The following is an 18,180-nucleotide window of genomic DNA, read 5'->3' on the forward strand; positions in this document are numbered from 1 at the left end:
ATTCGTCATTTTCAAATGAGTTCTTTTATTTCAGTCTATCAGAAAGCCTTACACAGGCCTGGAAGCTGCCAACCCAGCATTATGTCAGTTGCTTCTCAAAGCCATGAGCCATTTAATTAAATCCACTCTTACTTGACTCATCCACTGGCAAAGATTTAAAGCTTTATCTTTTGTATGATTCACTTTGTAGCCCTCTAAAGTTTTTAGATTTTTTTCTTTGAGCATAATATCACTTTATTAAAATGCAATGCAGAAAGGCAGCTGAAAGATTATATATTTGGAAAAATTTAACTCCAGAGATACAAATAAAAACATATATAGTCAAATAGAGCCTCTCTTTCTTTCTCATCTGATTTTAAAGACAAAGTACTGACCTATGAATAGACATATATTCTCATGACAGCCTCAGCTGATCATCAGGTAAGGCTATGAATGTTTCTTCATCACTAGCTAAGTGGAAGAAACAGTATGTGCATAATTTACTACATGACTGAATGACAAGTTTTCACTAACTACAAATAATGTATTCATGAAATGCACCATCTATAATACCATCTGGTTATTATTCTCTGAGAAAAGTTCTCAGAGCACAATTACCACAATTAAATTGGCTTTTGACTAGAGGTAGCACTGTGCCACCTACAAATGGAGCCCAAACAAGAGTCTTTTATGATGACTGCATTGATGATTGTTACCAAGACTTCACCCCTTGGCCTGGCGTGGTGGCTCACGCCTGTAATCCCAACACTTTGGGAGGCACAGGTGGGAGGATCACTTGAGGCCAGGAGTTTGAGAACAGCCTGGGCAACACAGCAAGATCCCTGTCTCTACAAAACAAACAAATAAAAATAAATTCGATAGACATGGTGGCATGTGCTTGTAGTCTTAGCTATTCGGGAGACTGAGGCAGGAGGATCACTTGAGCCCAGGAGTTCAAGGTTACACTGATCCATGATCACAATTCTGCACTCCAGCCTGTGTGACAGAGCAAGAACCTGTCTCATTTAAAAAAAAAAAAAAAAGCACTTTAATATAGCATCTGGAACATACCAAATGCTCAAGAGGTTTAGTGCCCTTCATCATACCGGAGAAAAAACGTGACATTTTGTACCTCTGTATGCTGAGATACAGTTTGTTTTTGAGCTGGAAATATTTCATACTTCATCTTTTCTTATTCTTACAATTTTCCTTTATTTGTAATGTAGCCATCCCTCTTCTGCCCTTGGAACAATGAAACATGGGACCAACCATGCTGTGTTACTAATTAGACTCCTGATGCAATTTTACTTAATGATTGCATGTCTACAATGATATTCCTTAGTTTTTCTTTCTCTCTCTCTTTTTTGTTTTTGAGACAGAGTCTTGCTCTGTCACCCAGGCTGGAGTGCAGTGGTGCAGTCTCGGCTCACTGCAACCTCTGCCTCCTAGTTTCAAGCATTTTCCTCCCTCAGCCTCCTGAGTAGCTGAGATTACAGGCGCATGCCACCACACCTGGCTATTTTGTATTTTTAGTAGAGACAAGGTTTTTTTTTTTTTAAAGCAGGAGAGAAAGTTTATAAAAAGCTTTAGAGCAGGAACAAAAGTAAATAAAGTCCACTTGGAAAAGGACCAGGCAGGTGACTTGAGAGCATGTGTGCGGTTGGACCTTTGACTTGGGGTTTATCCGTTGGCATACTGCCAGGGGGTTGCATCCCTTCTACCCTGATTCTTCCCTTGGGGTGGGCTGTCCACATGCGCTGTGAGCTGCCAGCCCTTGGGAGGGACAACACGCGCAGTGTGTGTTTACTGGAGTTGAGCACATGCTCACTTGAGGTGTTCTTCTCTTACCAAACGTTTCTAGAGGAAAATCATATACAAATTAAACTCTGCCATTTTCTCATACTGTTCATGCTTGAGCCTACTCCCCCAACTTCTGAGATCATATCAGGAAGCTGCTGATCACCAGTTTCAGTTTTTTTTCTATCTATTGGGAGATCGCCTTTCCTTTAGAGACGAGGTTTTACCATGTTGACCAAGCTGGTCTCAAACTCCTGACATCAAGAAATCTGCCCACCTCAGCATCCCAAAGTGCTGGGATTACAGGCATGAGCCACTGTGTCCAGCCTAGCTTTTTACCAATTAGTTTCAGTGACATATATTAACCTTAAGTTAACATGACTATGTGGGTGTTATGTGTTTGACGTGAATGCCAATGTGATTCAACTCAAATATTTGTTGAACACCTAACTACCTAACTTACAGAAAATTGCGCCAAGTATTTTCATGTATCAGGTTGTACAGGCCTCAAAATAAATATAAACTCTTAGTAAGTGGGATAGGCTATTAACCTTTAGAATACCATCAGGGTCCTTTGGACAACATTTTACCTTTTGAGTTTCTTTCTGAGCACTTCTAAGTACTTGTGGGGATTGATATTTCTTACTTTTATCCTTTCTTAGAGAAAAAGAAAATTTTAATTGAGTAAAACTCATTCTAGCTTGTACTTAACCATGAGTGCACTGAAACTTTCTATATATCTAAGATATATTTATGAATCTCGATCTTTTTCCTATATTTTGTTCCAAATATTTTATCATCCCAAGAATTATTTCATCACTAGCCATCAACTATTTCGAACTGTGCTAAAGACGACCAAATAATACGAATATGAAAGATTGATAGAATTGACTAAAAGATGATGCCATAGGGAAATTACCACATTTTTATTGCTGTGTTCCCAAAGTACTGCATCATCTTTCAAGATGGTTTGAAAGAAGTCTGAATAGTCCCAGCTACTTGGGCTGCTGAGTAGGAGGATCACTCGAGCCCAGGAGTTTGCAGCTGCAGTGCACCATGGTCACACCAGTGAGTAGCCACTGCACTCAAATCTCGGCAACAGAGTGAGGGCCCATCTCCAAAAAAAACATGATAGGCCAGGCGTGGTGGCTCACGCCTGTAATCCCAACATTTTGGGAGGCCGAGGCAGGCAGATCACGAGGTAAAGAGATCGAGACTACCCTGGCCAGCATGGTGAAACCACATCTCTACTAAAAACAACAAAAAATTAGATGGGTGTGGTGGCATGCACCTGTAGTCCCAGCTACTCGGAAGGCTGAGGCAGGAGAATTGCTTGAATCCAGGAGGCAGATATTGCAAAGTGCTGAGATCATGCCATTGCACTCCATCCTGGTGACAGAGAGAGACTCCATCTCAAAAAATAAAAATTAAAAAAAACTAAATAAAAAGCATAATAACAAGAAGTCTGGAGACTTTCACTAAATATATTCGAAAATAATTCTCCACATATTGGCAAACAGCAAAAACTGACAGAAGGAGACATTTTGCCAATAAGATAAATCAGAAGATGAATGACATTGATCATGTAAGTAAAACCTTAGGCCATGAGCCTTCACATGATATCCTAGATGAATTTTCTCAAGTTCAAGAATTGACAAGTGAGCAATGAATTTCTAAGAATAAAAAGAAAATATGGTATTCTCATCCACTTAGTCATTCAACAGGAAGGATATCATCACTCAATATTACGTGACAAAAACATTAACCATCATTGCTAAAATGATGTGACGCTATTCCTTCCTTTTCTATGATGCTTATGCAACAAATTTTATGTTTGTGCAACACATTTAATTGGTACCATTAGGAAGTGAACAAATGCCCAAGGCAGGAATCTCACTAAAGGTGATTAGAAGAGATAATGTAGAAAAAAATGTATGGGGGCAGGCGGGGAGACTGGCTTGATCATTTTAACAGGTGTTTATAAATCCAAACTTGAAAACATTTTTAAATTATTGAGGGAAGATGGCTATATTCTCTCTGCAATAAAATTATGAGCTGTCAATTTTTACAATAATTAAATGAAATTACAAGTATAAAAAAGACCAAGAAATATGATGAACCTAATAGAGATGTATTTAAAATGTAGAATCAGTATTTGTAAGATGGATATATTCCAGGTTCATGCATAGCAAGTGATTAGCAGCTAGCTGTATTCCAATGGATAATGCTCATTTCAGAAATCCTTGCCTTCAAAACTGGGAAAATACAAACTAAAAATGTGGGTTTACCATATTTAAATTCTCAGTAAAATTAAAATATTTACTAGGTTAACTCTTATTAAAATTCTTAATAGTTATTTCTCACTATTCCTTTATTCTTAGTTCTGTAAACTGATTGCAAAATAATCTAAAATATAAAGGGCCCACTGTATCCAGATAGTCAATGGTGCTGGCCTGGTTTTCTGGTATAGTAAGGGGACAAGGTGGCCTCTTGCTATATTTGATACTCCTGCAATCACCAGAACTGATGAAGTTTAAAGTAGGTTCAATATGGAATTGTGTGTTCCAATGCAGGCACACCTGCAGACACCGCCATACACGCCCACGCAAGCCAGGCCCCGCCGTATTAGTTCATTTTCACATTGCTGATAAAGACATACCTGAGACCAGGCAATTTACAAAAGAAATGTTTAATTTGACTTACAGTTGCACATGGCTGGAAAAGCCTCATCATCATGGCAGAAGGCAAGGAGGAGCAAGTTGTGCCTTACACGGATTGCAGCAGGCAAAGAGAAAGAACTTGTGCAGGGGAACTCCTCTTTTTAAAATCATCAGATCTCGTGAGACTTACTCACTTCATGAGAACAGCATGGGAAAGACCTGTGGCCATGATTCAACTACCCCCCTCTGAGTCCTTCCCACAACACATGGGAATTCAAGAAGAGATCTGGGTGGGGGCAAAGCCAAACTATATCACTATCCCTGCTACCCCATCCCCCCCGACAAACCAGAGAGTAACATTAACTAACCTGGCCAACATGGTGAAACCCTGTCTCTACTAAAGATACAAAAGTTAGCTGGGCATGGTGGTGAGTGCCTGTAATCCTAGTTACTTGGGAAGCTGAGGCAGGAGAATTGCATGAACCCGGGAAGTGGAGGTTGCAGTGGGCCAAGATTGTGCCACTGCATTCCAGCCTGGGCAACAAGAGCAAAACTCTGTCTCAAAAAAAAAAAAAAGAAAAAGAAAAACTCTTCTGAGTTATGCAGCTTCAAAGAGGATGACAAGATGTGGTCAACAGGAATCACTCCTCCAGATTGTAAGCAGCTGTTTTTAAAAAAACGTTTAAAGGAAATAGAAAAGAAAAAAAAAACCATCTAGTTATACAGAAAGATATATCAGGTAACCTCATAGCACACTCTAACCAATGCCTGCCAACCTAAACCTAAAAGAATATATCGATAATTCAAGATTCTGTTTCTTAATCAAATGTGAGTACCTACTCTGCAAAAGGAAAAGTGTACTCTACAACAATTAGAGGGTCTTCTAACATTTCATTTGCTCTACAAATTCAGCAACCTCCATGGAGAACTGGTTCGATCAGATTCTGCAGTTCCAGGTGAGGGGCAGCTCTGCCTCCAGGGCTAGACTGCCTACCTGGCTAATCTTGCAAGTTAGCTCTCCAAATAAATTTTCCCACGAAAAAAATTCTTACCCATGACCGCTGGAGTCTGCATATTATTAACGTTATGCTATGTAATGTTAATTAACAGTCTGCATTATGCTACATTACAGACTGCATAAATAGATATTTTGAGGGGATCCTAGAACATGACCATTACAACACTGGAGAAATATATCCTCAGTAATTTACAAATAAAGTTCTGAAACACTACCAGTTTTGGCTATGTTAAAAGATTTACCTACTTTTCATACTTCTTTTTCAATGAAGTCATAAAACAAAGCTCATTCCACAAGGCATATTTCTCTAAATGCCTCATTAGCAATAGAAAAACACTCATCTTCTATCCAAACAAGTCTCATTAACTACCAAATAACAAAATACTGTCAATCAAATATTGTCTCAGGAAAATGGCAGTTTATTTCTCTTTCTTCAAGAATTATCATGTAGCATCCCCTGAAGATGTTTTAAGTCAGGTATGTTAAACTCCTATTCTGATTCTTACATTTCAAGTGTCAAAAGGAGGGCTGGTTCCTGGAACAAGGGGGCTGCCAGTTGGCAGGAGCCCAGCTTGTGTGTAGATCAGTGATGCAATACCTCTCTGGCTTTGCCACATGAGGAAGAAGCCCTGCCTGCCTGCAGGACTACAAGGAAGGAAGTTAAAACATCAAATGATGCAAGTGACCTGATATCCTAATTATACTGAATCCAAACCAATTTTTAAAAATTTTAAAAACATGAATAGTTAAAAATAATAAAAGTTCAGTGGCTCAACTTTAGAAAATATTAATAGGTTATATAAACCATTTGTCTTAATGGAAAATAAAGAATGATTAGAAATTTCAAGTCATCCAGGAATTATACTCGCTGTTCAAATACAGTAGTCACTAGCCACATGTGACTAGTTTGAATTGAAATGTGCTGTTAAATGTTTTAAAAAGTGTTAGATTTTAAAGACTTCTTATGAAACAAACAAAAAGAATGTGAACAATCTTATTAACTCTTTCACACTGTACATGTTATTTCAGATACATTGGATTAAATAAAGTGTTGTTCGAATTAAATCCACCTGTTTCTTTTGACTATTTTTAAATTGTCTACTAGAAAATGAAAAAGTAGGTGGCTCACATTACATTTGTATTGAACAGCTCTTTGCTAAAAGATGGGAGGATCTATAACAGGGGTTATAGAAAAAAATGGCAAAATAATTTCATAGTGTTTAAAGAAAGTTTATGAATTTGTGTTAGTCCACATTCAAAGTCATCCTGGGCCGCAGGCTGGACAAGCTTGCTACAACATCCAATTATGGATCATGAAGTGTTTAACAAAAGCTATGAAAAAAATTAAAAATATACAATTCACTTTGCCTAGTATTTTTTGAGGACCTATGTGCAAGACATACCAGACACATAAACTACAGTTTGGATTCTAACAGATAAAAGGAGATATGATTCCAATTAATTGGAAGGTAAGTTATGGTCTTGTAAGAATACAAAGGTAAAGCAAGGGCAGTATAGCAGAGGAAGGCACCTGCAAAGACTTGTAAAGAATCATCTTTTCAGGTGAACATTAAAAAATATACAGGATTTTGACAGGTCAGAAGATGTGGCACTTTAGAGTTGACAGATATCTTTATCACACATTATTTGATGAAAAACGAAAAATATTTCAAAATGGGGTATGACAGATATCTTTATCATACCCCATTTGACGAAAAAAGAAAAATATTTCAGATGGGACAGAATGGTGAGAACGAAAGCCTAGAGAAAGAAAAGGTCAATAGTTTTAGGAGATAGAGTCACAAACAATGTATAAGGTTTTAAAATGCAGACTGAAGCCATGTCAGAGACTTCTGAATGCCCTGTGAGAGAATCTGGACTTCTCTACAAGTAGAATAAACCATCAGATATTTCCTACCAACTGTCAACAGGATTAAAACCACATAGTAGAAAGATTACTAAAGCATGGAAAGAATTATCTGGAAAGAGAGTGGATGAAGCCACGGTGGTGGTGGTGGGAGGGGATGGGGGGTGGTGGGAGAGAGGGAGACTGAAAATGTAAGAAAAGGAGAAGAGATGATTAAGAGTCCAGACAGAGGCCAGGTACAGTGGCTCACACCTGTAATCCCGGCACCCTGGGAGGCCGAGGCAGGTGGATAACCAGATCAGGAAAATCCTGCACGACACAGTGAAATCCCGTCTCTGCTAAAAATACAAAAACATGCCACATGTATGGTGGCATGTGCCTACAGTCCCAGCTACTCAGGAGGCTGAAGCAGGAGAATGAACCCAGGAGACGGAGGCTGCAGTAAACTGAGATCGCACCACTGCACTCCAGCTGGGGTGACAGAGCGAGACTCCATCTCAAAAGAAGAGTTCAGGCAGAACATAATCATAAAAGGGAAGACAGGAAACTAAGGGATAAAAGAAGGTACAAGAGATGCTGAGGAAGAAGAGAAAATTCATTGATTTATTCAACAAACATGTACTGGGCACCTTCCAAATGTCAGGTACCATGTTGCAGAAATTCACAATGGATGACTGTGGAGGGGTTATCTGCAGAGCATGAGAGAGAGTTACTCTGGGGACCAAGGAGAATGAAGTTGGCCTGGATCAACTGCTATGGAGAAGATGATAGGTCATCAGACAGAGATAATTAGGTGCATCTAGTAACATTAAGATCCCAGCTGATGTTACAGCATGAATAAGAAATGGAATTAACTGGTAAGGTTACATGACTTGATACTTTAGAAATCCCAGAAGCAACTAAAGGAAGAAATCCATTTCTCCTAGCTATGGAGAATTGACAAAAATATGTTTAGAAAATGTGAAGGGTATCAGCTAAGTCAAGGATGTTCAATGAAATGGGTAAGAATGATTATCCATTGATTCCATCCTGATTAGAAAGGCTGGCAGGAAAAAAAGAGGATAACAGTCTAAAAAGCCTGAACTGGGGAGGTGATTATAAGGGAAGATCATGATCAGAAGGGAATATCAAAACTAGAAACCTTATGGGTACAATATTTCTAAGAAATATCAGAGTCTTAAGCATGGCTGTGTTCACGTACTGAAATGGGATATAAATGAAAGTAACTAATAAGGAGCTGGCTGGCATTTCAACTTGGATAGTGATATCATCACTGAAGACAGTAATAGGCAGAGTAACCATATGACCCAGTTTGCCTGGATCCTTCAGTTTATGATTGTGGTCCCAGTGTTCTATCTGGTATAGATAATAAACTCTGTGGGGGCCCTAGGAGCAGATTACACCAGAAATTAAAAGAAAAAAAAAACAAGCATCCTGTAGCTGGTGATTATAAACTTACAACTCCTATTGAATCTTCTGTTTGGAAATCTGTAGCTCTAGGGAACATTTGAGAGAATACTGAAGAGAAGTGATAGAATCATCATCTTTTAGAGGGTGAGACAGCATGGAATCAATGCCTGAACCAGATGGCCTATCCAACCCAAAGATTCTCATCTTATAATTTTATGATTTGAATATAGACGTTTGCCTTCAATAAGAATGAGAATCAGGTAAGAAGTTATGGGATTAAGAAACTAAGAAAAAGGGGCAAAAACAGGTTGCTTTACGATCATGAAATCAAAGGTGGTTAAAAAAATAAAATTAACAAGCATTTATAAATGCCTTTGACTTCCACTATAAAGGAAAAGAAGATGATAAAAGGCCACAAGGAAAGACCTTTACACATCCACACACAAAACCCCCAAAATCTCAAACCATACCTTTCTTAACAAAAATTCACCTTGAACTAATGACTGACAATAGCACTTAAGAAATATTTTTAAATGAATAACCAAAACAGAATGCCATTATTATTTCAGCTCCCTGTTGGAAATACCAGTAACCTATGATAGTAATCAGTGGGATTTTTATCCTAAGTTTAATATTAAATAGTTGAAATTAACTCTGTGATGGGTGATTGATATTATTAATAAAACAGGATGTCATAAAAAGTCATAGTTCAGATTTTTTCCATAACAGCAGACTTTGATGGGAGTGGGCAGAGACCCTTTTAGTGATAAACAGAAAGATTAGTTTACAGAAGAATACAAATACTCTATGAAAGATGTCTCAGCATCTCAGACTGAACACAAAGGCCACCTTACCTCCCATCTGCATAGTCTGTGTCCGCTCCGCCCCACCAGACATCTGAGTCATCCTCCTCCGCGTCAGCAGAATCCACATTGTCACTTTCCTCAGCCAGGGGGCAACACACAAACTCCACCCCTCGGAACTTGTCAATTCCGCAGGGCAGCAACATGCCGTAGTCATGCAGGTTGGTACTCTTTTCACTGCATGTCTACAAAGCGTAAGGATAAAACAGTGAGTAGTAGAGTAGATGCGTTTCATTCTAAGAAAACTTCACGTAAAAAACATCAACATATTATTTAGGAACCAGTTTCACAAAGGAAAAGATGATTTGCTTTTTGAGTGAATTTACAACAGGACTTTTTGTTTTGAAATGGAGTCTCGCTCTTGTTGCCCAGGCTGGAGTGCAGTGGTGCTATCTCAGCTCACAAAAACCTCCGCCTCCCAAGTTCAAGCAATTCTCTTGCTTCAGCCTCCCAACCCTGGGATTATAGGTGTGCGCCACCACACCTAGCTAATTTTTGTATTTTTAGTAGAGATGGGTTTCACCATACTGGTCAGGCTGGTCTCAAACTCCTGACCTGGTGATCCGCTCACCTCAGCCTCCCAAAGAGCTGGGATTACAGGTGTGAGCAACCGCACCTGGCCAATTTTTTTTTTTTTTTTTTTAGCATGGGTTATACTTTGGTATTCTTTTTATTCTTAAGTTTATTATTTCTTTAATAAGACCATGATGTTATATAATAGAGGTTTATGTGAACAAATGGAATGGAAACTAATTGGGTAATAGGATGTAGAGGGCTCCAGTGGTGAACAGATACCAGAGAATTAATGCTTTCTAGCTTGATTCATGTATCCAGAAACTGTGGCCATTCCAGGTAGATTCCCAGCTCACTCCTACCTCCCTTACAGATGGAAGTTTACCCCACATGGACCAGCCTTATCCTAGAAATTCTGACTCTCTTGGCTCACTTTCAGGGTTAACAAACCCGGGAAGAGAAGCAATTATCCTCTGCAGCCACTATGAATCAGAACTTACAGTCATTAGAAATTTCTCCTTGAACATCTTTTTGCTTTGCTGGGATTTGCTAAATTTGCACAAATCTAAATTAGCATAAAGCTCTGAGAGCATCCACTAGTGATAAAGGAAGGATTAATAATTCAATACATAAAGGTAAACAATGAAAACATGACAGACTGTAGTTTGACCTTGCAGGAGTCATGTTTGTTTCTTAAAGACAAAGGAATTTTCTTTTGAAAACACAGAAGAAATAAAAAATGATTTTCAAATAATAAAAATCAAATAGGTAGCTGGACTTCAAATTATTTGGCTTGTTTTCTTTTTTCCCCCCTCTAAAACACATTTGTGTACAAAAAAAATTCTATTCTATAGTGGATCCAAATATATTATTTAATAAGAGGCAAAAAATAATGCTAACTCTTCAGTGGTATTTTTTGCCCCACAGCTATAACCCTACGATACAACGGTAAAGATGAGCTAGATGAGACTTCTCAGACCCAGCACTACTGATGTTTGGACTGGATAATTCTTGGGGGTGGGGGGCAGTTATCCTGTTCACTGTAAAATGTTTAGCAGAATCTTTGGCCTATGGACACTATCAGATGCCAGTAACACCACTCCTTCAAGTTGTGATAACCAAAAATGTCTCCAGACAGGTACCTGGGAGGGACAGGGGCTCAAAACTGACCCCCAATAAAGCATGTTGAGCTAGATAAAGGAGCCTAATTCTAGTAGACTCCTCTTACCACAAATAAACTATATAAACTTATTAGAAAAACATACAAAAGGACCCCTGTGAAGATGGTCATACCACACAGTGACCTTTCCATGCTAAGTATCTCATGTCTTTCCTTGGCTTAGCCAAAAGCAGAGGTTAACCAAGTGCTCGGTCAGACTCATCCTGCGGAAAAATGAAGGCGGCAGGCATGGCCTGATGAATATAAAATCGGACAGTGTAGCTTAGAAACTGAATTCTAACTGGAGGTTTCGTGCTGGTACAAACAAACTACTTCACTGCTCTACCACTCTATTCACTAATAAGATAGCAGGGGAAAGGGTTAAATTATTAAAAAATTGTATATGACAAAAGAGAACAGGTGAATAAAAATAATTTGAAGCATAAACTTGAAAGTTATAACTATTAAAGATTATATATGTAAGTTATAAAGCATGGCACAGACAACTTATATTTTTAAGTTGCAAAACACGGGACAGACACATAACGAATCTAGTCCACTGGCCCTATTTTTGACTTTTTAAAAATATTCACGGATGGGGGGGCTGTGCCTGTGTGGTGACAGGGTACACGGGAACTCTACTTTCTGTTCGATTTTGCTGTGAACCTAAAATCACTCTGAAACCTAAAATCTGGGTTATGGAGAGTACTGTTGGGTTTTCTTAAATAACTTGTTAACAAAGCTGCTGCCTCAAAATACCCTCTAAAATGCCATCAGGTATGTCCCCAGGAAGTCTTCACTTTGCAGTAAGAAAGAATTTATGGGCTGGTACCTCTTTGGCGACAGTGTGCCAGTGAAGATGAGTTTCGCAAACATCCATCCTCTCCTGGTGTAAGAATTTGCACTTGTCAGGAACCAGAAGGGCATCGCTTACAAACTCACCAACTGAAAGAAAGGAAAACCACTTCCTGTCATTCCGTCTGAATCACAGTGTTCTTACCGCAGAGAAGGCATCAAGGAAAGACAGACTTCAGACAGGTTATACAGCCTTTCAACGCCTAAGGAGCCAAGTCAAGACACTAGTGCCTTTAGAATGCTGTGTCTGGCCTCCTTGAGCAACTCGGTTTCTTGCCACATCAAGTTTAATGGTTAAAATAGTTCCCACATGCTGCAAGTGAAATTGTCTCTTAATTAATCCGAATTTCTTGCTTCAGAATTAATCCTGAGAAAGCTGCTTAACTAGAGAACCAATTACTATTCTTTTACAACAGGGGGGTAAAATACAAATATTGACATTGTCTAGGTGAGCATTTGAGCAGAATCAATATAAATCCTTGATTACTTTTCTTTCTTGGACATTTTAATCTGCTTGTAAACAACAGAAATTTTAGCATTTTTCTACTTCCTGAGCAAGAAACCCAAAAGTGTATTTTATATATATGTTTACAAAACACTCACAAGAAAAAGAGAGTTTAATTCAATTTCATTGTGAAAACTGTTCCTCAGACCATTTTTGTGTGTGAGATGGAGTTCTTTTTTTTTTTTTTTAATTGCATTTTAGGTTTTGGGGTACATGTGAAGAACATGCAAGATTGTTGCATAGGTATACACAGGGCAGTGTGATTTGCTGCCTTCCTCCCCTTCACCTATATTTGGCATTTCTCCCCATGCTATCTCTCCCCACCCCCCTGCCCCTCCCCCATTTCCCCCCAACAGACCCCAGTGTGTAGTGCTCCCCTCCCTGTGTCCATGTGTTCTCATTGTTCAACACCCGCCTATGAGTGAGAACATGCGGTGTTTGATTTTCTGCTCTTGTGTCAGTTTGCTGAGAATGATGGTTTCCAGGTTCATCCATGTCCCTACAAAGGACATGAACTCATCATTTTTGAATGGCTGCATAATATTCCATGGTGTATATGTACCACATTTTCCCTGTCCAGTCTATCATCGATGGGCATTTGGGTTGGTTCCAGGTCTTTGCTATTGTAAACAGTGCTGCAATGAACATTCGTGTGCATGTGTCCTTATAGTAGAACGATTTATAATCCTTTGGATATATACCCAGTAATGGGATTGCTGGGTCAAATGGGATTTCTATTTTTGGATATATACCCAGTAATGGGATTGCTGGGTCAAATGGAATTTCTATTTCTAGGTCCTTGAGGAATCACCACACTGTCTTCCACAATGGTTGAACTAATTTACACTCCCACCAACAGTGTAAAAGTGTTCCTATTTCTCCACATCCTCTCCAGCATCTGTTGTCTCCAGATTTTTTAATGATCGCCATTCTAACTGGTGTGAGATGGTATGAGATGGAGTCTTGCTCTGTTGCCCACGCTGGAGTGCAGTCGCGCAATCTCAGCTCACTGCAACCTCTACCTCCCAGGTTCAAGCAATTCTCCTGCCTCAGCCTCCTGAGTAGCTGGGATTACAGGTGCGCACCACCATGCCTGGCTAATTCTTTATTTTGTATTTTTAGTAGAGACGGGTTTCACCATGTTGTTCAGGCTGGTCTTGAACTCCTGACCTCATGATCTGCCTGCCTCGGATTATAGGCAGGGATTATAGGCGTGAGCCACTACACTTGGTTGACTTTTGTATCTTTAAAGAAAATGTATGTCATGCAAATTATTTCTAGGCATTTCTGATACTGAAGACAGAAAGATATTACATAAAGTCCTACATGAACTCAGTCTAATGAAGGTAAAACATGGATAATTACCACATTAGATGTAAGCTGTAAACTTAATTTTTGTTTTGTTCACTGCAATATTCCCAGCTTTTAGCACAGATTCTTGCACATAGTAGGCAATAAATACCTGTTGATGAATGAACAAGTTAAATTCTGTAACAGAGATGAGGAAAGTGCCTCATCTTGGGTGCAGTGGGAAACCCTCAAGGAAGAAATAACATTAGAGATCAGTCTGAATGGTGAGAAGCATATGCACATGGGAAATGAACTGAACTTCCATGATATAAGCACAGAATCTATCTTGTTTGCCATTACACCCCGACAATCCCTGGCCTAGTTCTGGCAAACATGAAGAACTCTATTAATAGAATCCGGATGGATGGATGGATGGCAAAAGACCATTCAAAATAAGGGAGCCTCCTTTGCAAAGAAACAGCAAAGCAGCCGCAAGGCAGATCTGCAGCCCATCATGGCTGGAGCAGAGAGTAAGTGATAAAGGGAGTCCTGAAGTTACTAACACTGGGGAAGCAGGCTGAACTCCAGAGCCTTAGGTTTTGGATGCCATTTTGGAAGCAACACAGGCCAAAAGTTTGTTTTTTCAGATAAACTCTGTAATTAAGTGAAGGACAGACCAGCACAGCGACACCACGAAAGCAGGGAGAAACCACCAAGTAGGCCACTGCAGTCCTTCAGGTAAGACATGTAAGAACAGACAAAAACCCACAACTCCCATGGAGCAGGAATACAGATTGTCCGCACACCAGCAAAGACAGGAATGTCTTTCTTTCATAGCATGGACATTTTCTGAAATGCAACACAAAGAGGGATTAAAAGCCCTAAGATGGGGAAGGAAGCAATGTTTTATTCTCAAACATGTAAGATATATCATGATATTGAAGTACTTATTTCATTAAGTAATGTTTAGATAAAAATCTAGGCAAATCATAGGGGAGAATAAGCATCTTATCTTGTCATTCCTTAAATCTCTAAAATGATCGGTGATGTCCATAGCAGTAGTGTGTGTTGCAAGGAATGCAAAAATTATGAGACATGGTACCCCAAAGGCTGCAGGTGTCACCTCACAGGGAAGAAACCAGTAAGTCCTGAGCACCCACCCCATGGTACTGACTAATGCCACAAGTACATCTCAGCTCCACAGGGTCACATTATGGGTTTTTTATAAACTTCACTTCCGGCTGTGCGCAGTGGCTCATGCCTGTAATCCCAGCACTTTGGGAGCCTGGGACAGGTGGAACACGAGGTCAGGAGCTCAAGACCAGCCTGGCCAAGATAATGAAAACCCATCTCTACTAAAAATATGAAAAATAGCCAGGGTTGGTGGTGGGTGCCTATAATCCCGGCTACTCGGGAGGCTGAGGCAGAGAACTGCTTGAACTCAGGAGGCGGAGGTTGCAGTGAGCCAAGATTTTGTCACTGCACTCCAGCCTGGGTGACACAACGAGACTCTTGTCTTAAAAAAAAAAAATCACCTCACTTCCCAGGGGAGGAATCTCTGACCTGAGGCCACCAACCTTAGGATATTATAACCTAGCCCCAGAGACAAGCATTAAAATATAAATTATTATAAGGAAAGAAAAAACATAATAATGAAAATGATGTCACATTTCTCTTTATATAGAATTACGTAAAACAAAACAAAACAAAAAAAAACAAGAAGAGTTGGAGAACGGAGAGTAAAGGTAATCGTGTCCAAAACAAATGCGCCATTCCCAGTGGATTTCTCAGGGTTTCTGAGGTCAGAGAATCAACGCTACCTGCTTGGAAGAATACCTGATATATGAGGCACCCCAATTTTGTTTTTTTTCTTTTTTTCAAACAGTCTCACTCTGTCGCTCAGGCTGGAGTGCAGTGGCGCAATCTCGGCTTGCTGCACCCTCCACCTCCTGGGTTCAAGAGATTCTCCTGTCTTAGCCTCCTGAGTAGCTGGGATTACAGGTATATACCACCACATTCAGCTAATTTTTATGTTTTTAGTAGAGACAGGGTTTTGCCATGTTGTCCAGGCTAGTCTCAAACTCCTGACCTCAGGTGATCCACCTGCCTCGGCCTCCCAAAGTGCTGGGATTACAGGTGTGAGCCACTGCACCCGGCGGCATCCCAATTTTCTAGGTCGCAGGAGGCCAGAAGCAACCTATGGCCTGAAGGTGCCCACCTCATCTGTCAGCTCTACTCAGCCATATATGCAAATGTCCAAAATAAGAAGTAATGCTTTTCTATTTTACAAGTAATTATTGGAAATATTCGGTGCCTGTCACGTACAAAAATGTTAAAGAGTTTAAAAAAATGAATGCTGGCCCAAAGCTACTAAATCAGTTTGTGAGAAGAGCCAGGACAGGGATCAGATACACTTGACCTTGGCTTGCAAGAGTTCTTGGGTCATAAACTAGACAGTAAGTGCCAAACAATGAAACCAAATCATCTTGTTTTATCTGCCCTTAGCCAATCTACTGAGGACTAGATTATAATGCAAAGCTAAGTCACTGAAACATATTTACTTCAGTAAAATATTCACCAAAAAGACATGTACTGCATTACTTGTTTTGTTTGTTTTGAGACAAGGTCTCTCTTTGTCACCCTGGCTGGAATGTAGTGGTTGGATCAATGGCTCACTGCAGCCTCCACCTCCTAGGCTCAAGTGATCCTCCCATCTCAGCCTCCGAGGAGCTGAGACTACAGGCATGTACCACCACACTCAGCAGATTAGTTTATTTTTTGTAGAGATAGGGTCTAGATATGTTGCCCAGGCTGGTCTCGAACTCCTCGGCTAAAGCGATCTGCCTGCCTCAGCCTCCCAAAGTGCTGGGATTACAGACATGAGCCACCATGACCAGCCAGTTTGAATATTTTTAATGAGTTGGTAAAAAGCTTTTCTCAAAAGCCTGAACTAATTAAAAGTTGCCTTGGATATTAGGAGCTCATTAGCTAAGGATATTACTCTTACTTTCATCTGACAGAAAATCTACCCAAGAGAACCATATTCTTGAACTTGTGTTTAGGATAGGAGTTGGCAAACTACTACTTGTGGCCCAAGTCTGCCCTCTTGCACCTGTATTTCTGCATTAGTCTGACTGCAAGTGACATTCATTATGTTTATAAATGGCTACTAAACTTCCTAAATAGCAAAACATTTTATCTGATATTGCCAAGTTGGTCTTAGTTTCTTATATTGCACACAGCTAAGAAATATGTGTCCCTTAAAATGAGAATGGTTTTTTAAAGGATTAAAACTGGTTACTTAATAAGCTCTCGGGACTAATGGCAAAATAGAAATCTCATTGTATTCTAACATTAAAATAAAATTTAGCAGTGGACAGCATTGCTTACATTACTTTTAACATTTGATGTAACATGTTAGAATGTTATACATCAGAAATTATAAGCATTAAACCACAAAAATCTGTTTTAAAAAATTTTAATAAGAATTAAGAGTGCTGAAAGTATAATGAAGCCTTTCTCTCCAACTGGCTTAGCATGGTGTGTATGTTCTCTTTTTAATTAAGAAAGACTGTATTTAAAAATCTTTGCTAGGACAGCAGGTATATGGAAACTGAATTTTCTACTCAAAATTGCTGTGAACTTACACTGCTTTGTTTTTAAAAACAAAGTTTATTCATTTTAAAAAGTCTATGATAGCATACACCTGGAGTTTCTATCCACAGCCACGCATATGTTATTTTAAAAAACCCTTCTGTTTACTTGCTTTATCTTCCAGGTTAAAAAAAAAAGTTCATAACAGAATTCTGGTGTAAGGGCCCAAAGACCAAAACAAATTAAATATCATAATGAGAAATCACGTTTGTGTTTACGGCAAACCTTGGGAAATTTGGCACCATTTCTTTCAAGTGGATAAATTCCTCAATATACGCTATGCATATTTATTGATAAACATACAACCTGGTTTCCTGCTTAAACAATTCACAATTTATATTCAAAACACGTCATACAACACCCCCCCCACACACACCCACACCCACCCCCCCCCCCACACACACACCCACCCACACACACACACACCCAACTGAAAGGGAGTTTTCAAAGCTAATGAACAAAATCTGGGTCTGGCTTCTTGGCTAGGAAGTCTTGGCAAGGTGAACAAGGATGGCAAATTCAATAGGGACTCTGCAGGCCTCAATCTGCTCGCTCTTTGGTGGTCTTTGAGAGGACTGTCTAGCTCAAATTACCTCATTTTGCAGATGGG

The 18,180-nt window shown here is 39.5% G+C and overlaps 1 protein-coding gene across 16 annotated transcripts in view; it reads right to left on the reverse strand.

The window, feature by feature from the left end:
- The window catches only part of LOC108313502 (amyloid beta precursor protein), a 288,061-nt gene that overhangs the window by 159,081 nt on the left and 110,800 nt on the right, over nucleotides 1–18,180 (reverse strand). For all 16 annotated transcript variants that reach the window (XM_037743244.1, XM_037743239.1, XM_037743237.1 and 13 more), the window contains exons 4-5: nucleotides 12,099–12,211; nucleotides 9,586–9,779 (exon numbers count right to left, since the gene is read on the reverse strand). In XM_037743244.1, coding sequence (XP_037599172.1) covers nucleotides 9,586–9,779; nucleotides 12,099–12,211 — 307 coding nt within the window. The remainder of the gene's footprint in view (nucleotides 1–9,585; nucleotides 9,780–12,098; nucleotides 12,212–18,180) is intronic.

This window comes from Cebus imitator, unplaced genomic scaffold (assembly GCF_001604975.1).
Source record: "Cebus imitator isolate Cc_AM_T3 unplaced genomic scaffold, Cebus_imitator-1.0 Scaffold138, whole genome shotgun sequence".
NCBI lineage: Eukaryota > Metazoa > Chordata > Mammalia > Primates > Cebidae > Cebus > Cebus imitator.